Source organism: Nomia melanderi, chromosome 3 (genome assembly GCF_051020985.1).
Source record: "Nomia melanderi isolate GNS246 chromosome 3, iyNomMela1, whole genome shotgun sequence".
Lineage (NCBI taxonomy): Eukaryota > Metazoa > Arthropoda > Insecta > Hymenoptera > Halictidae > Nomia > Nomia melanderi.
In genome coordinates this window covers 23,569,664-23,596,709 of record NC_135001.1, presented here as the reverse complement: position 1 = coordinate 23,596,709, position 27,046 = coordinate 23,569,664, and the positions used below count along the sequence as shown (strand labels likewise).

Sequence of the window (27,046 nt, the reverse complement as noted above, 5' to 3'; positions counted from 1 at the left end):
TGGACCGTAGAAACAATTTCGCACAGCTCGAGAGGCGAAATTACGGAGACCGTAAATATCGTCGTGAAATATTTCTCATTAAAGAGACACGCGCTTCGGTGGCGAGAATCGGAAGAATTCGATTATTCCCCGCGGAATTGAGAAGCACTGCAATGTACATGTGAACAGCACGCGATGACCCACGCGTTCACCGCCTCCAAATTAGGTATGATTTCCCTCGCGGCAGTGACTCTCAAACGCGCGCGGCGATCGTTTACGGGACGAATCGCGAAAAGTTCCGCAACGGTAGCGTTCGAAAGTGCACGCGTAGACGTTCCCCCGGCGATCCATCAACTTGACCCAGTTATCGCGCTGAAAAATCGCGCCCATTGTTTTCTCGAAATCATCGCCGGCGGGGCTCGCGATTCAATTTCCAAGTTGACCACGCGCCGGGTCATTTAATCGCGCCCTTTTGACTCGCCGCGTTTTCTCAGGTCAACGACACAACCGGCCGATCTCGCGAAGCCAGTTGGAAACGCTCGCGAAAGAGTTTCTCGGGCACGAAACGTGGTGACCGGCACGCCACCGCTCCATCGGTCTCTCTCTCTCGTTCTAGGCCTGCGTCGACTTCGCTAGCCGAACGATCGGCACGATAACCTTCTCGAAAAAAAGAAAGAACCCGTGGAACGACCCGGCTCCGGTGATTGCCAGTTGTACGATCATTGTCGAGGTGAACCGGTAACGGCTAGCGCGATACCGCGACAAAGATCTCCGCGTCTTTTCATAGATGTTCTCGCGTGTACTGAACATTCGCGACGCGAAACGACTGGAGTAACGAGACGGAAAAGAAACTGGCAAAAGTAAATTACACGCAGATACGACAACGCAGAGGGTCTGTAATAGAGAAGCTTCAACCGACAGCGTGAAACATATTCAAGTCTGATCCCGAGCGGATTCAAAGTCGCCTGTCCACCGAGATCAGACATCGTCGGTTGATACCGTTAAAAACTGGGATAGGGGGCAGTGAATCCGTAATATCGAGGCGTGAAAGTGTATCTCGATCGACGAGACAAGTGAAGTGTTTACGAGTCTGATGGAGATGGAAGGTTGAAAAGTCAAGAGAAGGTAAAACGGTAGGGGCGTGTGGGGGGACGAGAAAGCAAGCACGATTTAGAGGACCATATGCATCCTGACGCTCCACCCCCTCCACCTCCTCCTCCACGATCCCCTCCAGCGTGTCGCTCACCCGACGATATAACCTGAAACGAGTCTTCTAGCCAACGTGCGCGTACAGAGACGTGACTAGGAACGTATAAAGGCAAAGGAGACATCGAAGGGCGGCGGAAGTCGGGTGGGAGTACCGAGGAAGAAGGGTACCAGCGTCGGCCGATCGGCTAGCGGAGGAATGAGAGGAAATGAAGTGGCAGGGTAACCGGTGAGATGGCAGGGCTGGAGGGAGTAGGGTAGGCAGAGATCGCGATGATTAGAAGAGAGGAGTGGGCGGGGAGGGTACGCGATACCGCTTTTTGGAGGGGTAACGCTGGTGACCGTGGTGCTACGGTTGACGATGGTAGGAACGAACCTGGATACCGAGAGGCCGGCAAGTGGGGGAAACCGTGGTACCCCGGTCACTGACTCTAGAAACTACGGGCAGCTTTTGTGCTTCATTCACGAGCGCGCCACCTACTCGCACACGAGCATTATGCTCGCCAGCGCACTCGCGCGCCCGCTCTTTCTCTTTTTATTTCCGCGTCTCTCTGCCGTGCACGCCTGTTTCTTTCTCCCCTCCCGTCGCCCTCCTCCGTTGAACGGTGTGTCCCCGCCCCCCACCCCTGTCCTTGTTCCCCGGCGTTTCGGTGTTGCGCCGCCGATCCCTCTCGATGGCTGTCGCCGCGTGTATCCGATTTATCGCGTGGTTCGTCGTCACGACCGGCGCGATTGTTGCGCGGCGCTCCGGCCCGGCCGCGCGCGGCGAGCGAAGCTAGCGGACGCCGAGAGTCCGTGGTGGGAAGGGCGAGCGGGACGGTGGGAGGAATAGGGCCAACCACGTAGTAGATAACCATACGAGGTGCATTGTACGTCCGCGGAAGGAAGGAAGGCAGGCAGGCTGGCAGGCAGGCGCAGGTCGGCAGGCGAAAAAAATGCATGCGATACAGGTCAGATCGATCTTCCCGTTTCGTTGGTTCGTGCGCGTCGACGCGTGCCCGAATGAACGTGTCAGGTGAGCCGGCAAACGCGTATCGAATACGCGTTCAATTATCTATGCCACTTTGCACGGGCATCCACACGGTGCCTTCGCGTTCGGCCGACCGGTGACGAATTCCGTTCCGGTGCCTGCGATAATTGAACTTCTGGAATGCGAGATTGAATGTTGACATCCGTCGCGGGTTTCCTTTCGACGGTTCGATTTTTCCCAACCGTCCGTTTCGCAACCGCGGAACGCGATCGGGAAAGGCCGCCTGTTCTCCTCGTAGGTCGCAATGAAACCTTAAATGAAGGTGAATATATACTTATCGGAAGATCGATTCTAGGTTTTCACGGTCACGCCTCTCCAGGCGTGACGAGGTATCCACGAATACATGGAAACGCGTTTCTCCGTTTTACCTTCCTGGGCCTTTCCGGGAGAATTTCAAAATATTGTCGATCCCTTCGTCGAGCATCCTTCGGCGCGAGTGCACGTTGCATTCGAAGGCGACGTTGAATCTCGGTGATATTCGTGGATACTTCGTTTTCCCATGTAACTCTTCTCATCCTTGATTTTATTTAATGATCTTTGGTAATACAGTTTTTACATTTAACGCGTAAGAACGTATCGAATTGATAAGAATACAACCTTAAACTTGCTTAAGACTAGAGCTACCGAGCACTGAAATCGCCCCTTCGAAGTTCCTATCTTCAAGAGTGCATCTATCGACTTGAATTGCCTCGCAATTCAGTTTGCGTGTTCCCAAATGAATTCCTTTAACAGCTCGTCAAAGAAGCATCCGTTGTTAATAATCGCGAAAAAAAGAAATCAGTAGAACGAAAATATCTGTTTGCCCTGGCGTTTCGCAACGAGAACGCTTAGGGCAGCGTTTGAAATTACAGCGGTGTCCAGACTCCCGTCGAGACGGCGACATATATTGCTCGGTCGAAAACCGACTACCGGTCTTGCACGGGAGCCAGCCCGATCGTAACACGGATGATTTAAACGTTGTAATTCGCTCCCTATCTCCGTGCATCCGGTCCGTTACCGCGCTGCGCGTGTTCTCCGGCACGGCCGGTGCGTGATATAACAGGGAACGCGCGTTAAACGATAATTCCAGTCTGTCTATCGTGTACTTAAACGATGCTTTACAATTCCGTTTTACAACTTCATAACGCGCGCGCACACGGCTCCCCGGCGCGGCCGTTCGACCGTCGTTCCGAATCCTCCATTGTTTTCGCCCGCCTTAATTTATTCAAGCTTTCGAGCGCGAATTTCGTAGCGACGGTTTGCCATCTTTCCCTCTGTACACCTTATCTGCCGTTTACTAATCTCGATCCCTATCGATTCGCCCGAGAAAGCAGTATCGGCGATCGTATCGTGTCGGTACACGTACGTAAAATGTCCGGAAGAGTCACGTGCATTTCAACGGTTCTCATCGCCGTCGAAACCGAGTGTCCGCGTCGAGTCGAATCGAGTCGAGTCGAGTCGTGTCGAGTCGTGTCGAGTCGTGTCGAGTCGTATCGTGTCGCGCGCGGCTTGACTATTCGAGAAATCTAGGCGCGTGCGATCGACCGCTGCCGTCCGCAACCACTCCTACCGCGCACAGCATCAGTTACTACGCTGTACACTGTTCCGTAACCCGTATAGGGGCGTTCGTAAAACCTACTCGCCGTCACTGTCAAGATGTTCGTTATACCGGCTAGAGACGCGCGCGCACGCGCACGCGCACCGGGACGGGCCAGCTACCTCGTAACAGCGTGCGCAACGCTGGCGAATGGAAAGCGGAGAGACCGAAACGCGAACGCGGTAACCCTCGGGGGTATATTCGAGAACGAACGAATTGCTCTTGATTCTCCTGGAAAGAGTGCACTCGAAGGAACGATCGACTCGAGGTACGACCGTAATCGCGATCGGATTCCGAGTGCGCGGAGAGCAGCGGACTCTGGGAACGGTTGTAAATAAGAAGAAAGCGACGCGGAGCGGACTGTAGCGGCGGGCAAGCACGCGGGCAAATGAGCCTGCCCGAGTGCGCATGCGTCTTGTCCCCGGCAAACTCCCCCACCACGAGTGTCCGGCCGCGTGGCGTCCTGATCAATCGCGACGTTGCCGAATCCTCGGCTGACCCGAAGTCGCTGGGTGCGAGAGAAACGGAGAAGAGGCGACGCGATGCTTCCCGGTTTGTTCGTGGCCGCCCGCCCCACTCCCCGTCCTCGTCACCGCTCACCCTGCTGACCTAGGGGAATACCCTTTCCTATCCCCACCGGCGTGGCACGTGGAGGCGCGCCTCTTTCAATTTTTCATACCTTATCGACCTGTGGATTCAGCCGTCCATACACGGGCCGAGATGCGTCCAAGGAAATCCGCGGACGGATCCTGCCCGCCGCGAAGGGATGCTGCGCGGGGAAGACACAATGAGAGAACGGTGACGTGTTGCGCGTCGATGCCTCCCGGCGCCACTTACCGCTCGCTCTCTTTCTTTCCCTTTCCCTCCGCGTGGCAACACGCGGCTGTTGCGTTCGCCGGTGACATCGCGCGCGCACCGAGATGCCAGGAATTTTCGTTTAGGGTATCGAGCGCGTGGGGTGGTTCTTTCTCGTTTTTGCCAGTCCACGCGTCCCCAAACTGTTCGGCTGGGTTTCTCTAACGTCGTCGCTTCTGTTTGTTTCAGGCGCAAAGTTGAAGAGGGAACGAACGGAGCAGGATGACTTGTTCTGCGAGGAGAAAATGCTCATTATTGACGGTAAGCCTGCTTGCCCGTTTTACGTAACGTTTTTGCAGGTGATGTTCTGGGGGAGTCGTTTGGGAGATCTGTTTTGGCACGTTCCGCGCTACGAACTTTTCGCAATTAGAACGACATTCTTGTAAGAGCGTTTATTAGTTTACAGTTCTCGTGGTTTACATATTCATAGGAACAAATGATGTAAACGTTTATTTAAAGCCCTGTCGGATATAGTGGGTTGGCAATGTCAAATAACCGGTGTGTCGCTATGCACTGTACTCCACGGTACTTACCGTAGGAGATTCACGGTTGGGTTTACCGTCTACGATACCTGTATCGTTCATTGTGGAATAATGGACCGGTAGGACGGCAGGTATCGCGTCACGAATCGTCCGTTGAAACTGAAACCAAAAGCGATACTCAGGAGTTAATAATGTTCTTAAAATAACCGAAAACACGTTCGATACCTCAACCGAGCGAATTACTTAACCATTCAGATTTCCGTCCAATACTAATTTCCAACCGTGTTGGACAAGTTGCATCCCTTACCGTCGAAACCATCGAGAAGCAACCACTTTACAAGAAACTAGCGAACGAATCGATGATCACCCTGAGAATGGTGATCGGCACTCGTATCGGTGGTCGAGAAATCGCATATCATTCCGATTGCGCTCCGAATCACCCGCGATGTTCGCCAGCCCCGTTCCGAGGTATGAACGGGACGCCACCCGAAACGGGAAAAGTAGGGTCGGCACCGTGGCTGCGATCGTTCCTCTCGAGCGACAAGGACAGAGCGTCGCGGGTGACTGGAGGCAGTTCTCCCGAGAACGGTGATGTCACGGAAGGTGGCGGCGGCGGCGGCGGCGGCGGCGGCGGCCGTCGTGTCGGCGGGTCGGGAGGAGATTGGTCGCGGCCGCCGTCGCCGTCGCCACTGGCGGCGTGCTCGGGGCGAAGCGGTGGGGCGAGGGAGGGCAGGGGATCGTCATCCTCAGGTTGGAGGCGGTGGCACTTACGTTTAGATTTCAGTCGGCACCCGCGACTCACGCGGCACGAGTTTCCTTAGCTGATCGGATTGTCCGCGCGCGCGCGCACGCTCGCGGTCGGTACACCGCTCCTCGGCGTGATCCATCGATCGACGATCGATACCGATCTAATCGGGACCCGGCTCGTGTCGACGCGCTTCCGTTCGCCGCCTCGACGAATCACGAGGCGGACAACACTCCCACGCGGAGAGGAAACCGCTCCGGAACAGAGTCCACTGGTCGTGTCCAGTCGAACGCTCGCGAGGTTGCACGTCGGTGCAGCCGCGATGATACCGAACACGACGTCGGTTTATGGGTGACCGTTACACGAGACGATCGCGGGACAGGTTCGGAGAGGAATTATTGCTGCCGGAGGTTGGCTGAGCCGGTGGCGTTGATATTGCCCGCGGATCGCTCGGCGCGCACCGATAATTGCGGGAATTAATGTGGGAGAGTATATCCGCCTGACGGAGAGAGAGGAGCTGCCGGATAGAGGAAGACGCGCTCGCCGTCGACGCGCGGAGGATCGGATTTTGCCGAGGATATTGCGACTCTGCCGGCTCGAGATCTTTGTACTCGAACGGATGACCGGTCAAGAATCCCGATACACCGGAGACGTCGAAGCCGGCGAACGAGCCTCTGAATCCTCCGGATCGGCCGGGGAGGCCTCGCGAGGATCCGCAGGCCATGGTGCCCGCGAGTGTTTCGAAAGTTCCGATTTTTTCCCTGTCGCATGAACGCGAGGCGACCTCGTCGTATTCACTCGTCGTAACCGCCTGCCCCCCTACCGTGGAACTGTGACGCGGCCCTCTCTCTTTTCCACGCGCCTCGCATTCCCGGTCGTTTCCACTTCTTTTCGACTAGTCGGCCGTTCGGCGCGTCCTGGACAACAGTTTTAATCGGTCGCACCCGCGGGCCCGTGCGCTCCGCGTCGGATCGGCGACGTGTCTGTCCGCCTGGTGTCCTTTGCACCTTGCTAACTACGCCAACGGGAACAGCCTCTTCGCTCGGGAACCTATCCTCGAAGAAAGTTTAGCGACCGGTTCGCTCGAAGACTGCGGCTATACACCGCTCGCGTTATCGGAATCTTCCGATTCTCCTTCTTGAAAAGTATTCCAGGAACGTTCGATCGCCGCTGCTGTCATCGCCGAGGATTTACGGTTCCGATCGGTCTCGCGATGGATCGTCGAACAGAACACTGGAAGAAGACGGTGCCTTCTTTACACCTTGCGAAGCTCTTCGCGTAGACCTCGCACCGTTGAAACTCCGCATCGAAGGAGGGATTCCTTTTTTCGTTACCATTTTGAAATCCCCACTCCGATTGGTCTCACGGCGAGTTCGTGGAATGAAACAGCAACAGAAGCGGACACTGAACGAGCACGGAAACTATTCTACCAAGAATACCAAGGAAAAAGCAGCGAGGTTTCGCCTAAACGCACCGGTTCCTCGCGAAACTCGATCGCAAGCCCACTGGATCGAACCTCGCGCAGAGGAAACTTTAAGCACCGAGATATCTCGACGACATCGGCAATTACGTCGCTACAGCGTTGCGTCGACCCCCCTCCCCCCAATCTTCGGCTGAACCCGTAACTCCGTCGAAGAGCACGCGAAGTAAATTGGGTTCCGGTTACGGCGCGAATTTACGATTCGGCCTGACGGCGGACCCGCGATCGTAGAACGCCCTCGACGAAAGTAGACGGTGAATGAATATAGAAGCCGTCTCTTTTCGCCGCAGCGTTCTCCAGTGCAACGTAGTTGCGCGTACGGCACCGGCGGCCCTATATAGTCCGCGCACGGTGTGCTCTTTTTTTATCCGGGTGTGTGTACCCGCGCCGGGGCGACGCGACGCGACGCGACGTAACCCGGCGTGCGGCGTGCGGCGTGCGGCGTGCGTGCGTGTGTCCAGAGGTTCTCGGGGAACATGGGAGTTCTTTTGGTCTCGGATGGCACAGTGGCGGTCCAACCTCGCATGAATTTGAACGCGGCGAAGGCCGCGGCCGCGCCGCAACCCGCCACCGGCAGCGAGACCAACAACAATGTAGACGGGCTCCGGGACGCGAATAGCCTGATGCCGGCGCAGGTCGTCGGTATAATCGGCGTGGTCGTCAACGACGAACCGGTGCGCAGCTGGATGCCGCCCCCGCCCAAGAAAAAATGGATACGGCATTATCTGCTCGGTGAGCTGATCTCTTTGTCGCTTGCTTCTTCCTCTCTCTCTCGCTCGCTCGCTCGCCCGGCCGCGAGTCGCCTCGCGCGGCCACGCCGATCGAGCGATTCGCGGCCGCACGATTATCGCGAGGCGAGATTCGGCTTCGGTGTCGTTTGAAAGTGAAATTAGGGGATCTGACGGGCACTCGATGCGCGCAGATTAGGACCTACTGCATTATGGAAACTGTTTTCGGCCGCGATGGACGAATAAACGCGCGGTGAATTTTTGCCGGTTTATTTTTGCGAGACGGTTGCTAGGATTCAGAGGTTTCTTTTTTCTTCTTTTTTTTGGGATGGGCATTTCAACGAGTAACATCTAACTGCGTAGCAACTGGGTTCTACTGATTCGAAATGTTGATTAATTACTCGGCGGAAGAATTCGATACTGACGGAAACAGGATGGCACGGCCGGTTTTTGATGTATAAGTCGGACGCAGACGTTGAATAATAAAATTCTCGCTGCTTTGCTTCGCTTTTATGGAGTCATAACGTAATCCAGACAGCGCGCGCGTGGATATTTTTGAAAATTGGTTACGTTCTTTATGGATGGATCCGTTTGATTGCGTTGAAATATGTAGCTGCAGTTTATAAGTGATTAATGGCGGAAACGAGATACGCGTTTCCGATATTTTACGTAGCTCTCGAAAATACGCGTCTAAACTGCGGGCTCGGAAAGTATTCGAGGAAGACGCGTCGGGTGGTTGTTACATATTTTTAACTTGTTAACGACGGTGTGACTCACTGATGAATCGATCGGCCGACCGGGGGTCCATTTTGCCATAGTTATCGCTTTGACAGGTACACTTTTTATTCGTAAACTGACCACTTACCGCTGACGCTGCCGTTTTCTGACAGCCTTCCCAGCTTTTACTCGTCGCTCGCGTACTAGTAAGTCACCATTATCTCAACGACGAGAAACTACAGTATTCGTCTCGATTCATTATTAAATCGACAGGTCGCGGCGAAACGTTAGAACAAACTTTACAACTGCGTCTCGCTTTTTATTTACCTTTCCAAAGAAACTTCGAGAGTCATCTTTATTAATAACAAAGCTGTTTGTTCTTTGCGATAGTAGAAACGTTGACTTACTAATTAATAGTTGGCCAGTGTATATATTAGACGCTGATTTGCATGGACAAAGTTACGCGCGACACCAACGCAAAAGAAGAGTCTACTTCGCCGGAAATTGTATCAGCATTGAATTCGAGCGGACGCCTTAACGGTGCTCGGTCAACTTTTTGCCGGAATTTTCGAAATTCCATTGTCTTCTAAAGGAAACGAAAGCCACAGACGACCGGACGCTTTGTAATTGAGCGCGTTTCACGAACCTGTTCCCGAAATTCGCGCGAATCCAGTCCGGCGTAGCGAGAAGTGTTATTCCTGCGTAAATCGACAGGAGGGCTGTCTTCCGGCAGACTGCGCGCACCTTGTGTCTCTCGGTTTTATTAAAACGATTGAACAATCCATTGTCGAAACAATTCGCATCGACGTTCAGTTTTATTATCGCATTACGTCATTCGGCCCGTTGTATATTCGGTGCACGTTAATTGCAGAAACCATTTCTAGGTTCTGCCTCCGATTAAGCGTCACGCGAATTTCATTTACGCGGAGCCATCGGAAGCTCCTCTCTTTCCGGCGATTAGATTTCAGTTTTTATTTCTTCCTCCTGGTTTTTAATCAATCAAACAGATAACACTGTACTCGTTTTTTTTAAAAAGTCCGTCGATCGAAATGCAACGTCTTCGTTGAGATTCGCGGAGAGTTCTTTCGATTCCTCGGCGTAGAAAGCGAGAATGCGGATGTTTATGCAAATTCCAGCGTCCGTGGACTAATTTACGGGCACAGCAATCAAATATGGCTTTATTTTCTCCGCCAGGAATTTCGTTGCAACGAGAAGATCGGCGGAACGCGCGACTAAACTTTATTCGAGCTTCTATTTCGTTGTTAACGAATCGTCGTGTCTTCCGCGAACGCGCGAAATTTCCAGTAATTTCAATCCATCCTGAATATTCTTTCTGAAAACGTACGATTCCACGCGCGATTGAAAAATTCAATATCTCCGATAACTCTCGTGCGTTCGTTGCATAAAACGAACAAGTGCGTTCTCGTAATTTTACAATTAACGGACTTTAACCTGAACTTCTGCACGGTCGTTGGATGGGAGATGAAAAAATCGCACTTTGTGCCTTATTAGTCAGGGGAGACATTTATACATTTTTTGAGTTCGGAATTGTACCGTACGCCGATTGAGAAATCGACGTTGATTGAACACGAATTAACATTCTTGAACTTTATAATTAGGTGGCGTTAAGGTATCTCGTTGAAGCATTAACGTCTAATACTTAATTACCCTGTTAATTAATTCGAATAAAACATTCCGCGCTGACTGTATCAATTAAATTATTACGGTCGTCCAAAGGTAAATAAGTTTCGAGACAACCGCGTCACGTAATAACCAGGGCAAAACGTCAAATTGCAAATCCCGGCAAAAAAAGAACCCAAAATTACATTCTAAATCATATTTCACTAATCCCGTAGACGGTTCCGCAGAAATACGAAACCAAAGAACAACTCAAAATTTTCCATTCTATCCCCACCAGTGCGCCAAAAGAAAAATTCATTCGATCTTCGCGAGAGCTCTCCATTTATCTCAACTGCTAAACGTCCAACATTCCGAAAATACCGTTTTCCCAGGCGCACGATCCATTAGTAGACGTTAAAAGTCGGACTAAAGCTGAGAACAAGACAGCATTAGAATTGCAACGTACCAAAGTCTCTATTTCGATGTCTATCGTTCATATGCATTCCGAATCGCGTTTCACAGACACCTCGGTGCACCGCGATCTGGAAAGATCGTTTCGAAGCGGCCAGGCGTCGCGACGCGAATTTCTTTGGTCCATTTTTTCCCCGGCAATTTCATAAATACTAAGTTATTCGATCGTGTCGCGTACGCCGATCCAAAGAATCGCACGTAATTCGCGTCGAGATGTTTTGAGACGGCCGGACAGATCTGTAGGCGCAATATCGTGTCGGGTTATAGGTCAGTTTGGTCAACCGTGGACGCGAAGCGCCGATCGTCGAGCCTCGCTCCCCGCGCTCGATTCGCAAAATTGTAGCGCGGTCCGCGGGTTGCTTCTAATTATAATGGAAGTCCGCCGGTTTTGGCCTGACACCAAGGCAATTAGGCGTGTGCATTCGAAACCATGTCCACCGTAATCCCGTGGATCCTCCGCGTCGTCTTTCCGCTTATCTCGCGGCACGCGGTCGTATTGGTCCGGCGTATCGCAACCGTGACACTGCGCTCGGCCGTGGATCCGCGATCCTCGGTTGCAGCTCTCGGCCGCCTCGGATCGTCGATCGATCGCCGGCGAATCCGCTCCTCGCCGCGATACGTATCGCTGTTTCTTTAATCGATTGCGACACGCGGCGAAACGATCGCTCGTCGGGCATGCACGACGCGTACGCCGCGTTACCGAAGCGATTCGCACGTGGCGAATATCAGTCTATTAAGCCCGCTGGTCAGAGAATTCGTTCCTTCGCCTCGCATACTTTCGCGCCATGGAACGACCAAGATGCTATGGGGGTATTGTGGGAATGGCTGATTAAGGGTACACATTGTACGCAATTCTGATGCGCCTGGAAGCACGTAACAATGTAAACAGGAAGTCTTCCGAAGTTCTTTCTTCTGTAGAATACCAGCGTTCGAAGACACGGTTTTCGACGATCGAACGGAACATTGAAATTCTAATGACAGATTTAAGGAGACCTTGTGGCGCTCTATGCGTAATTTGATTCGACGTTTCGTCATTTATGAATGCAGTATTTGCCACGTGTTTTTAAGCTGCATCTTTTATGTATAAAGCGACGCGCTTCGTCGCGCTGCGTTCTTTCGTAACGTTTAAATCTGTTGCTTGAGCAACGACGCGTACCGGTGCGACAAAGGGATTAAAGAAATTGGTAACGAGTAATCTGAAAAATGTATTCCTCCGAGGTTCCGATACGTTCTTCGGAAACTCTTGTGTTCTCGCGGTCGACGGGTTCTATTCTACACGCACGGTTCGTTAGCCGTTTCTGGGGGAATTCGGGACAAGCGAGCACGGTAGAAATAAATCGATGGTTATCGATAACGGGACAATAATGGTGGATTCCCGCGGTGACTGTTGGCGACGCGAATTAAGGCCGCTCCCGTTAAAAGGAGGCCCGTTTAAAGAAAGACGCCGTTAAAAGGAGCAGCGTCTTTTTTTCTTCAGCATCGAGGATGCTTCGACTTAAAGTGGTTACGCACGCACAGCCTATAAATATTCTTTAGCTGGACGTCGGGTTCTCGCATTACAGCAGGACCACTGATTGAACAGAGCGGCGCTAGATCGGCCCAAAACTTTAAATACGACCACGTGTCGCTTACGCGTTCCGCACTTGCGTTAACGCATTGCCCACCGGAAACGAGGAATCTCGTTTTTATTTAAACCTGTCTCTGTAACTTAACTAACTTTGCTAACTACCACGTCATTTAAAAGAATATTCAATTTTACTAGAAACGATTGCTTGTTTAACCCTTTGAACTCTGTAGGCTCCAATATTGCACCAGTTATGATATTAAATATTTTGATGAATCATAAAGAAATTACCCTAAAATTATTCGATTTTTCACACATCCAAATTTTGTATTAACAAGGAAAATAAAAGATCGAAGGAATGTTATAGCATTTCTAATTTTCGCTGGGAACGCTATAAAAATTTGTTGCAGTTGCTGATAGATTACAAAACAACCTGGAGTGCTAAGGGTTAATACTTGTGAAATAATAATGAGATACTTGAATATTTAGCGTATAGCGATCTCGTTGAAAAATCGGCCAGTTTTCGAAGAATTCACCGGAGTGTAAGAAGCGTTTCAATTGATTTTCGTGCTTTTAATCTTTCGATCACCGACAAATGGTAAAGCATCTTCGAACTGCCTCATCTTTCTGAAACGATTCGAGAATAAGTTTCCGATCGTTGAATTTTTTGAGCTATACATCGGCGAGTCTGTTCGTGGATTGTTTTTCCATTTGTCGGTGCATTCGTTCAGTTGTTTTTTCATATTTATCCGTGCGTGCAGTCCAGTACTGTGACATTCACTGTCGTTGAGGATTTGCTCGAGAAGCTTCCGAATGTAAATTCGAATATCAACTTTTTGTGAGACATTGAGATTTTTATTGTGAATTATTCAAAACAGTTTCCTTCTGGGAAGGATACGTTATTCGTAATAGTGACCGAAAGTCTGGAAACAGTTTTGATGCTCCTTCGCGATGCCGGGGACAGCGACAGTCGAAACCTTTGATTTAGAGTCGAATGCAAAACACGGTCGTATCGATAATTTCAATGGAAATTATCTGTCGTGTTCGCCTGATTTAAATCTTCTTCGTGGCACGACTGTTCCCGTGGTGTATACACGCGAAAGAAACTCGAAAGAAAGAGACTCTCGGACAAATAATCGGCCACTGAAAAGGATTCGACCGCCATCTTGAAGGAGTGTCAGAGCTGCTTTCCGATTTCACAGAATTATTGCGAGCAGTGTGTCTTTTCAGAAGGAAACTGTTTCGAATGATTGATAATGAAAAGTATCGATATCTTATAAAAAATTGTTGTTTTAATTTCAGTTCGGAAACTTTGGGACAAACCATGTGACTAATAAACGAAACTTTGTATACCGCATAATCCACAGGTAGGTCATTACGTTATTTTATCATTTGCCACTGATGGAACTCGTTCCTGTAATTCCCCGAGTATTCCGGTATTAACATCATATTAGATTTACCGTTTCCGAGTAATATCATTTACGTAATATTATTATCGATGATTCCTCTGACATTCGCACGAATTCAATCGACGTTCTACGTTCAACGTTTCAGTTGGAAATTTCAATTTTTCGTTGCCATCCGAAAGGGTGATTCTTCCTGGCAATGTCGTAATAAAATAACAGAAAATCGAGAATCATGAAATCGCGGTTTTAATTTGCTTCTCGCACGGTTAACGATTAATATCCGCCAATAGCCGCGCGCGAGTCAATTCCGCGTCTCCGTCCCTTGCACGGTACGCCACTGGCCGCGCTCGAAACTGACCTGCCTCACGCGCGCTGCTCTTGTCCCATTGTCGCGGTTACAGATTTTTAATCGTTCGTAACTCGAAAACGGAGCCAAATCCTTCATTTTTTTACTCTTTATTTTCGTTTCGTATCGTCGCGGAAAATCGTCCCGTAACGTGTCCACGTATTTGCAAACACTATCATCATTTTTAAGCGAAATGGTAAACAGTAATTAGGTGAGATGGAAATCGTCTTATTAATGGAACGGTTTGAAAAAATGCTTATAGGTATCGAATTAATCATTAGACGCAATATTATACTATTAACGCTGTGTTCGTGGCTACTTTTAATTGAGCGTTCGTTAAGAAATCACTTTACGTTTTTCTGAAAGATAGCATTTTTTGCAGTGATTAGATGTACGAGGAATTAATTCATGTAAATTCGAGTCTCATAGGAATTTCTTCGTTTGCTCAAAGATCCTATCGACGTTCGCTCACGGGAACACCGTTAAACTCGATGAAATATTTATTAAACTGGGGCGCACGAAATTCTCCGTTGGAAGAGCCTAAATCTTAATTTAAAACCGATCGGACAAGTTACAAATTGCACCGACAGTCATCTCGGTATCTAGGCGAAGCGAACGGAGCGTTTAATAACATTTTCGGATGATTTCACACTGTCCCGATCGTATTTCTTTATTTTCATTCACCGCTACGCGCGAACAGTATGCCCCGGACATTTATTATTCATTCAGCGCGCCGAGCAAAGAAAGAAAAAAACACAGCAAACGTATGAATGTTTGTGTAAGAAGTTCCAGTTGAATCGTTGAACTGATTGACATATCATTTGAAAGGAAAATTAAGGCTGATTTGCGACGGTATAACGTCTAAATATTCATCGCGGCTCGGCTAGCGTTTAGCCAACACACGAAAATATATTCAAAGAAATATACTGAATCGATAAGGAGATCATTTTTCATATTATCTCTACACTTTTAACGCGCCACCGGCGAACGGTGTTGTCGGTTTGACTTGCTAAAGCGCAGCTTATGCGCTAAATGATACAGTTGCATTAGCATCGACGTCGGTTGTCCGAAATGTTTCGTATCCCTGCCGAACGCGGCGTTTACATTACGACTCGTCCGTGAATAAGTATCGCAAATAAATTAAGACACCGGAAGACGGCCATCGGTTCCCGTTCGACTCGATGAACTAGAAATTGCGTTTAGATTTCATCGCGAGGAACGCGACGACCGTCCCGTCGATCGTGCGAAACGATTCGACTATGTTTTTGCCGTTTACTATGTAAATCGTATCACTCGGCAACGTTGAAAATAATCTGATCGCCGGCACAATATTCAATGAATTACTCGGACGATGAATATTTATCGTGCCGCGGCCGATGGGAAAATTCAAGCACAACGAACGAAAGAAAACCTCGGTCTCGACGCGTCGCGTTTACCTGTCTGCTAGACGCTGGACAAACGTGTTCCGAATGCGTCGCGTTATCTCGTCGCGTGACACGTCTTAACGTTATTCGTCGAAGCCACCGATGCAACGCGTGCGCCGGGTGCAAGGTATATCGCCGGTGCTTTCTTAGTTTCTTATTCTCGTGGTACGTACACGCCGTCTTTAAGCCCGGAATAGATTTAGGAAGCGTCGAGCTATGCGACAGGGCTTTGCCAAGTCTCTTGGTACATGAATGAGTTAGTTGCATGCGCGTACACGTGCTGCGCTAATTTATAGCATTGCGACGAACGGCGCGGAGATCCGAGTGGCGAAAATTGCGAATCCTGAAAGATCGGCGTAGCGATGCGTTTCGGCCGCTCTCGAGCAACGCCGCCGATCAACGCAGCTCTCCGTGCCCGGCGAGCCCACCACGTTTTCTTGCCGATCCTCGAGTATCGTTGCTCCGAATCCAATCTGGATCGAGGCAACTATTTCTTAGTCACCCTAATAACTTGTTCTATTAACCCTAATCTCCACGATGCGACTTTGAGTCACATTCGAAGTTTTTACTGAAATTTTATTATTTCATATTGCATTTCCAACAGTTTTTCTAGGCTTTTATAATTTGGGCCTTATAAAGAAAAACAATAACATTTTAATCATTCCTTTTATTCTCAAGTGACCGAGAGTCACATCAAATGATACGTTAGAAAAACGGTACGATTATTGTTAAGTGTAGCTTAGAGCAGAGGAAATTGAAGATTTTGTGTATTGTAAGGAAGTTACTTTGATTGACGAAGATTCTGGGTTCCTTCAATGAACGCATCATTCATCGGAAATATTGTTCGGTAGATCAAGATAATCTATTTCTCAGATTCTAGCTATTCAATTAGAAATGCCAGCAGATTCAACGATTTCGGATAGTTCGTTGTTTTGTCTTCGTTGGTTGAACGATCGAATTACCTAACCAAAACCTCTGTCGTTCGTAAAGATGAAATTAGTCTACACATATAAATCTAATGCTTACATTAATTGACTCTACTCTTTCGTTAATACTGATTAATTGTTTGTACTCACCTGAAAGATCTATATACTGATTGATAATTTCCATTGCAATTAGTTGTTTATGATCTGACCGACTCGATCGTGCCGGGTCGCATTGGTACGGTCTCCACGGCGGCGCACGCATCGAACCCATCGCCACTCCAGTCAGGCATCCGCTAATCTTAGGCGAGAACGCATTCATTCAGGTTTGGGTATAGAATAGAATGGGCAAGGGGAACTTTGTCGTTCGCGTCGTGGACCGCGAGGAATTGCGCTGCATCCGTGAATGCACTCCAGAATGAAACTTTCGCGATCGGACGATTGTTCGGGAATTGCCATTGTAAAATGTTCGTCTTTAACGCGCGGCTTCCGCGGGAAACCGTTTCCCTCTTCTTTCCTTAACGGTCGATCCCTCGGATCTGTTAGCTTTCTCGCGGTATTTGAAATATTGCCCACCGAGGGACATAGATTAGAATTAGATTTTCAACTTTATGCGCGGTCCATGTCGGATTTTCGCTTCTACGATTGTTAAAGTCGACATCGAATCGGCTGCTTTCGCGAGAAAATAATCGGATTCGCTGTATTCGTGCAGATGTAACGGTACGAGTGAATCCTCGGATTTAAAAAAAATTCATTGTCCTGTTTTCTACCAGACAATGGGAATAAGTCGGTTTGATCCCTTGGTAAGTCTATTAATCACGAGTGAGGCTCGCTGCGAGTATTTTCAGCTCGATCGAACGTAAATAGCTGTTATTCCTTTGAAGGTAAATTGAAATAAAAGGCTGATTTGCTATTAGCGATCTCCTACTCATCGGATAAAAGTTGCGGTTACGGTGAACAGAGAATTCCCCTGTGTTCCTCCGAATGATTAAAACGGATTTTACGATCATAATCGCGAAGGAACTCGTACGGCAAGGTATTAACTGAACGTTAATTAAGGAAAACGCATTATTGATTGGATTTTTCAGAGGAGGAGCCGCTGGAAAATAATAGGACGAACGGAAACCACTCGGCAAGTTCCAGGGGAAGTCCTGTGATCTCGAGCACGCGGGTAACGCCGCTTCACACCACGTCGCACCATCATCTCCCTCATCAGCAGCAGCAACAGCCACCGCAACAGCAGCAGCAGCAACAACCGCAGCAACAACAGCAACAACAGCAACAACCACCGCAACAGCAACAGCCACCGCAACAGCAGCAGCAGCAGCAACAACCACAGCAACAACAACAGCCACCGCAGCAGCAGCAGCAGCAGCAACAGCAACAGCAACAACAACAACAGCAACAGCCGCAACCGCAGCATCACCATCACCACCATCATCACAACAATCACAACAACACGCATAATCCTTACGCGGAGAATCACAATTCGAATCACTCGCAGCAGAACGCCGGCAATCTCGTCGTCGACCTTGAACCGAACCACGACAATAAGAAGCACCGGAACGGGTGAGCATACTATTATCCCCTGATTACGCTTGCAATTAGTCTCATTAGACTGCGGTGTTTATTAACTCATAGCGGATGTATTCGAATTAGAAACGAGAGAAAGTTGGGTATGCTAGCGCCCCGTGCAACACGACCGAAGAATTGTTTTTGGCGGAAATGAATGCTAGCAGGATTAACGACTACAGGACCAAATAAATCTGCAAACTTCTCGAAACCCGTATACCTGACCCGACACACCTCACTCTCACGATACTCCCAACGTTAACGTGGTTAACCCCATCATTTCCAAACATTCATCTTCAATCCGTGCATCTAATACAGCTCGACACGCTTCACTCAACCGACAAACATTCAACTCCAAGTGATCTGTGTAATCCAGTGTAATATATTTCACCCCATAATACTCCCAACGTGAACGCATCTAACCCTTTGCGCTCAGAAGTTTTTCAGTAGAAATACATTCGCGTTTTCCGATAAAGGCGACACTAACTGGAAGAGAAGTCACATACATCAAGGAACAAAGCCATTTCAACATTTCTCAAAATTGATACGTTACACAGGGTACAATATCAACTATGAAATTTTATAGTTCCACCGTACGAGAGCTGGCGGTAAATGAGTCACCTCTCAGCGCAAAGGGTTAACGTTGTAACTTGTAAATACCCAAGCATCCATTCGTACACCTGATACAATGTGCCCGTACACCCGGGACCGATGACAACGTGCACCGACACGTCCCATGTTTCTTTGTATTCCTCCGCTCGCCTGTCTCTCCCGGCGTCTCCGTTACTCTCCGCCTCGTTCTCGCCGTTTTCTTCCGTCTTCGTCCGATATGTCAGCCTGTTGCTTCGCTGCACACCTCACCCCCATCCCCCGTGGCCGTCGACCGCCTCTTAACCCGCATCCCCCTCCGCCTCCCGGCCCCCTCCTCCTGCTCCTCGCGGAGTCGACCGTCCGTGTCTCGTCTTCCCCGTTCCCTCTTTTCTTGATGCACGGGCAGCAGTGCCGACGAGGCAGAATCTGCTATCCATTCACGCGGTGCACGTGTCCAGGGTGAATGGCACGTGCACGGTGCGTCCGCTGCCGCCGTCGCATCGCCGCGCGAGAGACCGGGACGCGCTGTTACATGATCATCGGTGCAGCCGGAGCTGTCCATACGGAGTTTTATCCTATCCCTCGCAATCGAATCGACGCGGGCTAGATTTTTATGCGCACCGCCCTTTCTTTCGCTTGACACCTTCGCGACTGGTAAGGCAGTTCTATCCTGGTTTTCATTTCTTTTCGAAGAATATTTTTTTATTTCATTTTTTTTTTTAGAATGTCGATAACGTAGTCAGGTGTGTGTGTTTTTTTTTTAAAGAAAATTGCGGTAACGCGTGCTACGCGATTTTACGCGTTTTAGAAGAATCGGTCGCTTGATTCCGCGTCGATTCGATATCGTGGAAGTCTCGCGGATTTGGAATTTTGATTTTTGTTTGTATTTTGGAACCTAGGCGGCATGCGGATTTCTTTTTCGTATAAACATTGATGTAATTGACTGACTGCCGATTTTTTGGATATACAAATAAAAGTAAATGAAAGCATTCTGGAAACAGTTGAAGAATATTTTATTGTGTAACTGTATCGCTGTTCGTTGTTATCGATGGTTTACATTTGAAACGTTCGTTTGTTGGTCGATACATAATAAATCTCTCCCTGCTTGTCCGTATACTCGTATCAGAAACCATGAGATCACTGCTCTGCACGATTCTTTGGAAACCCTTGAACCGAAGCGTCAATCCGCTCGAAGAGGCGAACACCGGTTGTTTCGCGATTTCGCAGAGAAAGTGACGCAACAATTATATCAGCGTCCGCGGAGCGGTTCGTGCCAGCGTTTCGCGCCAGTCGCTTTGAAAATGCTTGACAAATTACAATTATCCGAGTCGCGATGAAACTCTCGTCCGGCCATAAACACATCAACCGTGTTCGCACGGGCTGCTTCGGTTTTCCTTTGTGTCAGAACGCGGGCGCATTATCGTTCTGAATTATCGCCGTTTATTCGGGGACCCGAAGGGAAACTTCTCGGGTGAAGCCGAAGTTCGATAAGTCGGGAATTCCGTCGGCGGCGTCGCGCCTGCTCTGAAATAAAAGCGATCGTGACCACGAAAAGTCCGTGCGTGTATCTGTAACGCGTCTTCGTTTCTCTATTCTAGGCCGTGCGTAATCCGATCGGGCACGAGGGAGGTACACAATAAACTGGAGAAAAATCGAAGAGCGCATCTGAAGGAATGCTTCGAACTCCTCAAGAGGCAGTTACCTTCGCAGGACGAGAAGAAGTCTTCGAATCTTTCCATTCTTCATGCGGCGATCAAGCACATACAGGTACGTGGAACGTCCGCGTCCCCTTCGACCGATACAACCACCGCAAATTTTCCGAAATTTAACGTTCCCTTTGGAATCGATCGGGATTTGAATTTTTCATTCGATTCGAGAAGTCGTAATTACTGTTACCCGCACGGGAGAACAAAAACAACATCCTCTGCAATTTATTCTGGGTTCGATTCCGTGTTCGATGAAATTCAACGAAATTCAACGGAATTCTATCTTTACAATAAACCTTAAGTCAAATATCTTTACAATAAAACAAAAATTTTGCAATGACTAGATACTTATACAAACTCAAATTCAAATCCCTATGAACATAAGTAGAATAGAATTACAACGGAGGGTGTTTCCTATCAAACGGAAACACTATGCATATATTCCATATAGTTCTCCACCTCGTATTTTCTGCAATCCTCCACTTTCGAGTTTCATGAGCACATGAACATCCGCGGCGCACTAATACAACAGAAGATTGCTGCGCGTCGAATATCCAAATCGGGGATCGTCACCCTTTTGCGTCGATTCAGTTCTGGACCGGTTGCTAAACGGGCATTAACTTCACGTGCGATGACCAGGAGGGAATCGTTCGAACGCGCGTCCCCGCGAAGGTCGACCACACCTCCATCTTTTCCTTCTCCCGCGATTCAACTTCAACCCTACCACCAGGCCTGTGGCCTCCTGCGTCCCGTGGTTCGCCCTCTCACTCCCACGATCCCTCCCTTTCCCTCGCTCGACCGGCCTGTCCTCTCCGTTACGCTCGTTCCCACCCTTGCCGTTTCTTCCACTTTCTCGCTCTCTCTCTCTCGCGTAATCTCTCGCAGTGTTTCCATCTACCACTCGCACTCTTGCTCGCTTTATTTTACCTCCTGTACCTCAACGTCTCTCTCATTCCGTCTCTCTGGTCGCCTATCTCTCGCGCACCCTCTTGCTCCTCTTACTCCCCACTCGTTTCATCCGTCCGTACAACCTTCCCCTCCCTTCTGTTTATGACACACTTTGTCTCACCCCTCCTATCCATCCATCCCTCTCTACAGGCCTATCGCATCTCCCTCCGACTCTTCCAAAGAAATCTGCGGTAGCGATAAAAAAGTTTCCGTTCAGATGGAAGCGAATTCTAGGGGTGGGATTTCCGAGACGTCGATCAACTCCAAAATCTATAAATACTCGAGTGCTAGGATTTTTGCGAAGGTGAACGAAACGTTTCGGTGGAAATGCAGGCGCATCTATAATTGACTCGATTACAGCCAGCGAAACCAGGTAATCGCGTGAAAGTATCGGCTCAGAGCTCCCTGGCGGCGGGCACGGAAGTTGCCGCCACGCGTTTCGTATCTTCCATCTCGCATTTTCTCTCGGTCGTACGTCCCGTTTCGTCCGGGCTCCCCTCCCTCGGGAAATTCCCCTCTTTTTCCACCACCCCGGCAGGTAACGCCTTTCTCTTTCCGATCGCCGCGGCGCACGGAGTCCCCCGTCTCGTTCTATTTCTGCGTTTCCCCGCTTCTCGGGTCATCCTCCTCCGTCCCCACCCGGCGCAAGACGTTCCGGGTGTCTTCGTCCGTCGAACCGACACGACTCGCCGTCTCTCGCGGCCGCGTGTTCCTGCACGGACGCGTCTTCGTGGTGGAGAGGCTGCGACTATATTGGTTCCACGTGACTACGCGGCCATCGGTGTTACGCCGCATGGCACGTACGGCACACACGCCGCTCGCTCGCTCTGCTGTCCGAACTTTTATCGTTCGGGGGCGCCATTGTTGCCGACTCGTAAGGTACGGGCCGACCTTAGCCGACGTGGTCGAATTACACGGTGAACTGGCCTTAACGTCGCCGACTGCTCATTCGAACCGATCGGGCGTATTTACAATGGCCCCTGCATTCCAGTTTCTAGAATTCCATTGATCCGCTGCTCCCTTGCACCTTGAACCCCTTGCGACGCGCTCTCGTCGGGAGAGAACGGGGCTTTGGGTGGTTAGAACTTGTTTCACTCTTGCTTTTTAAAGGTTCTTAAGGCTACAGGAAGACAATGGATATTCTTATGAAAGGGTACACTTCTCAATTTCGCGCCATTTCTATCGGAGGGGGTTTATATAGTGTTTCTTTAACCCTTTGTGGACGAATGTCGACATTTTCAGATCAAACTTTCATGTTTGCAGTACCCAGTTGCAAACGAATGATTTCACTGCTGCAACAGCAAGAAATCGGTACATAGTTTCATGTAGCATATTGGCGGAATCTGTAGGTTTCGCATTTTTCACAGAATCCTCTTCCACGAAGGGTTAATGCGTGGAAGATATTCGTCATTTTGATGGCTGCATTAGTTGTAAGCGTTAGATGACTGTTTTTATTAACCAGTTACTAGTTCGCTTTGAATTTGAATTGCTTCTTCACTATTCTGGGATTCTCTGCTTTGCCTGCGTCTGGCTTCAGTGAAGCACACGGCAGAAGGTGAACTTAATTTTGAAGCATGAGGTAACAAAGGTGAGACTCATCGAAAATAATTCCGACGATAATCCTAAACTTTCCGTGAATTTCCGAGACACTTAGGTGGCACCGTGCGATTACCGACACAATAATAACCTGGCGGAATGGCTGCCAGATTTTCAAGATCGTTAAGTAAGCTACCGCATTATTTCGGAGTTCAGCATAGCGTTCGCAGGTGCGAAACCAGTCGAACGACGAGGAAATCTGCCGGGATGCGGGAAAACGTGTTTTTATATGGTAAACCCGGGCCGATAAGCGCAGATAAACGCAGATACTACCGTCTGCGCTTCAAGTGCAATGTAATTATCGGCTCTGGTGTGCCGCGATAGCAAAATATTTGGTTTCGTAAACCCGGAGGATCTACTAATTATTAAACCTTGGCGAACAGCCAACGAAAGGGGGTACTCATAAAGGTATAGATACCCCGCGAGCAACGCAGATTAATTATACAACGAGACAAACTCCATAAACAATGGCCGTCACGGACAAATCTTCCCTCAAACAAACTCCGCAAAGTAAAATCCAGTAAAACATTCTGTCTCGTACTCCAAATAAGAAACAACGCAGTTTCCATTAAATCCACCTGCTCTCTAAAACTCCCAACACCGATAATCGAATGTCCAGTGAAAAATAATTTTACCAAGTAAACCCCACAAATCTTCCCGAGAAATGTCCATCATCGCAACATTCCGCGCCCAACCCGTGGGCACGCGAATTTGCGCAAACATCCACGTCCGATCGCAACGCGTTCCCCGTCCTCGCTTCTCGAAAACTCGGCAGCGGCCGGTGATTCAGCGGAGGGTTTCATAAAGCGAACGATCTTGTGCGGCACTTGCGACACGGCAGATAGCGCCAGATAAGGTGGATAGGAACGGGAGCGTTATTCGCAATATCCGCGCGCGGAGCCGATATCGTGCGGAGCGGATTCGGTTGGAGGCGGTTTAAACCACGTGCTCTGGAGCCGCGCGTGCGCCTATTCATGTAACGACCTTCGTTCTCCTTCCCCTTCGGCCCGTTCGAGGTCCGCGTCTCTTTCTATCGTCCGCCACTCCTTCGGCGTACTCCCCTGCGGCCGCCGCCCCACCTTTCCCTCGGCGCAACGTGGCCTCCCTTCCTTTCGCCGACTCCGCCGCCCCTCCAGGCCTTCTCCAGACGCGGCTTCCCCTCTCCTGGCTCGGTCTCCTCGCGTTCCGCGTGTCGCGCAGCTCTGACACATGCCGAGACTCTATCCTCCTTCCGTTCACCGACTCCCGCGGCATGTTTTTACCCGCTCCGCGGCAAAAGTCGCTTCTCCGTCTGTTTAGGTTGCAACGCGAGGCGGCGAATCCTGGCCGCCTCTTCTCAGTTTCTTTGTACACCGCAGTCTTGTTCGGGTTTTTCTATCTCGCGAGTCGCTTTGTTTAGAAGACACTCGCGGCAATCAGCGGGTTTCTTTCAGTTCCTTTCCGTTGAGTTCACTGGCGGATGGATACTCGTTAAAACTTCCGCACAGGCGAGACGGTTTTCTTAATCTTTGATATACGGACGACTGTCTCCCTCGGGACTTACGGTTTCGATGCTTCGTTGAGATGTTTCCTTAACCCTTTCGGTCATGGCGTCTTCGTATAAGGAGATACTAAGTGACAATTGTGTTGCCATAATCATCAACGTAGCTGGGAAGAGTCCGATTGAATATCTTTGGCTTTGTTTTGTGATAACAGACACCATTGTCAAATAGAATCTATGGTTGTGATTATACGAGGACGTTTGCAATCAAATTTACCGAATTTAGGTACACCAAGCATTTATTTAGTATGTCCTTATACGAGGACACGACCGAAGGGGTTAAAGAACACGGCAAAGTAACTTTGCGAACGTAAATCCGACCATTGTCGACTGCTATGTAAGGGTATTACTTTTCTATAAAAGGGTTAATGAAGCAAAAATTGAAAATAGCGATGCCACTGACTTACTTCTCGCGCATCCAGCAAAATTCTAGCAAGATATTTTTATGATTATGCAAATGATAGCGTCACTAGAGTTTGGCCGACGCGGCAGTCGAGGGTGTTCAGGGGAGAAGGATCATTCGTTATATTGGCGATCGATATGCGGCTGATTTCGAATGGAGACTTTTATGACTCGAGTACTTCCTCCTGCCGCATTGTTATTGGCGGCCGGCGAACATAAATATTATCTTTCACAGAAATCGGGGAAAGAAATTTATTGACGTTGCGTCGGGTGATCGAAGCCACTTTGAAGGGTTACCGCGCAATTGGGTCAATGTCAAATATTTTTAACAGTTGTAATTAGAGTAATTTGTAGAATCTTAAGGAGTCTGTATAAATGAATATTCGTTAGCACAGTTTTCCAATTGCAACAAAAAAGTCATACATTTTGTTCATTTCCGTAGATCACTCCGTCATTGGCTAGTAGTACAGTTACCGAAAAATCTTTCAATCTGAACGACTAACACGTTTCTCCTAAAAGTTGCAAACGTGCGTTCAAGATTTTACATAACATTCCCCGCGATATGTAATTGACAAAAATCGATATTCTTGTTATTACGTACGCACGAATAGATATATCCAGTTATATAACTATCAGCTCGTGTTACACGAACGTGTAAACAATCGTTTGAAGAATGAATTAGTGGCCCCTTGTAATCGAAACGACTCTTGTTTCTAAACAGACCCGATGAAATAAAGTTCCACAGAGCAAACAGAAACAGGCTAGAATGATAAAGCAAAGAGAGCAATGATAACCGGCACCGGAAGTTCGCGGGTTGGCACGATGCACGGTCGCCAGACCTGTAGGGTTAACCACCGTACCACGTGTACCGTATCAGTCTTTGTTGATAGCGTTAGCAATCATAGTCGCGTGCGTTTCTTCGCGAAAAATTTTCGCCTGCGCGACATCGTGCTCGCTTATCGTGTTTATCGCGTTCTTTTATCACGGTTTATCGCATTCCGGGCAATGGCGAATTTTTGTAGACGCGCTCGCTGCTGCTCGCGTTCGTTACTCAACTCCTTCATGGAAAGTTCGATGTATCGGTGCTTTCCTATGCAAATGAGACGCAACAAATTTTCATCTGACCGTTACACATTTAACTCTGCGAACGGAGATTCATTTACCCCTTGATCTACGATATCGCGTCGGATCGACGAGAATTTTCAATTGAATTTTGAGAAATTTCAATGTTATTTACTGTTTTTGAATGTAAATGGAATATTACTTTCTTATTATCAATGGTTACCATTTGGAGTAAACGTAGACGTAGAACAAAAATCTTTTCTTTTTTTAATTATTAACGATGAAACATCGATTATAGTTACGAAATCAAAGCAAGGGGTTAACGTGTAGGTACGAAACCTACAGATGAAGTCGAGTTAAATGTGCTTTAATCATAGATGAAAAAGAATGTGTACTGATCTTTTGCTGTTCGAATGATTAAATCATTTGCAACTTAGTACTCCAAATATGAAAGTTTCATCACAAAATGTCGACGTTCGTCCCCAAAGGGTTAAAGACGCTTCGTTCCTCGTGCATTATTTTGAATGTTATTTGATAATTAATAGTTTCCGTTTCTGATTGAGACGAATTAAAATAAGCGAATCGATTCGAGAAAGATACAGCCTTTTTACAGTTGTCAACGAAGGCTTTCGAACGAACAAAATCATCGTTTCAGTTGCTCCGGACTAATTCGAGGTTATTGGAATACTTGTTATCATCGATGATTATCTTTCACGTTCCGAACATATGGCACAGCTGAAAAGTGTCAACCATAAGGTTTTCGTCGGTTACGCGAAGATGACGATACCGCCACTAGTTTTAATTAATTACTGCGGAATGACTCATAGTTATGCATGAGAATATTCAGGTAGGCTTTAACGTCGCGTCATCGTGTGGAATTAAGAAAACGTCGAAATTAATCAAACTTATTGCATCTGGACAACAGCTAATACTCTGAGAGACACGTGGAATACTACAGTTACAAAAAGATCATCAAAATATTCTAATTACTCTAATCACTAACCCTTCCAGTTAGTTTCACAAGATATCGTCTTCAACTCATCAGAAAATGTTCAAATACGTCTACCTAAAAACTTC

At 48.6% G+C, this 27,046-nt stretch overlaps 1 protein-coding gene and 1 long non-coding RNA gene across 12 annotated transcripts in view; one reads left to right on the top strand and one right to left on the bottom strand.

The window, feature by feature from the left end:
- LOC116429270 (uncharacterized) overlaps positions 1–27,046 on the top strand; it is a 46,063-nt gene that overhangs the window by 3,689 nt on the left and 15,328 nt on the right. For 5 of the 8 annotated variants that reach the window (XM_076365960.1, XM_076365964.1, XM_076365962.1 and 2 more), the window contains exons 3-5: positions 4,836–4,907; positions 17,641–18,121; positions 20,314–20,482. In XM_076365960.1, the coding sequence (XP_076222075.1) occupies positions 4,836–4,907; positions 17,641–18,121; positions 20,314–20,482 (722 nt within the window). Of the gene's footprint in view, positions 1–1,057; positions 1,086–4,835; positions 4,908–5,883; positions 8,086–17,640; positions 18,122–20,313; positions 20,483–27,046 lie in introns of those variants that run through there. The other 3 variants (XM_076365965.1, XM_076365958.1, XM_076365959.1) reach the window with 3 other exon arrangements.
- On the bottom strand, positions 1,881–5,769 carry LOC143174375 (uncharacterized). 4 transcript variants are annotated; one of them, XR_012998231.1, is made up of 5 exons: positions 5,354–5,769; positions 5,180–5,287; positions 4,629–4,878; positions 2,584–4,560; positions 1,881–2,466 (listed from the first exon to the last, which is right to left on the bottom strand). It is a non-coding gene; the product is annotated as an uncharacterized LOC143174375 (long non-coding RNA). The 4 variants fall into 4 exon arrangements; XR_012998232.1 differs by having other exon boundaries at positions 5,377–5,769; XR_012998229.1 differs by having other exon boundaries at positions 5,436–5,769.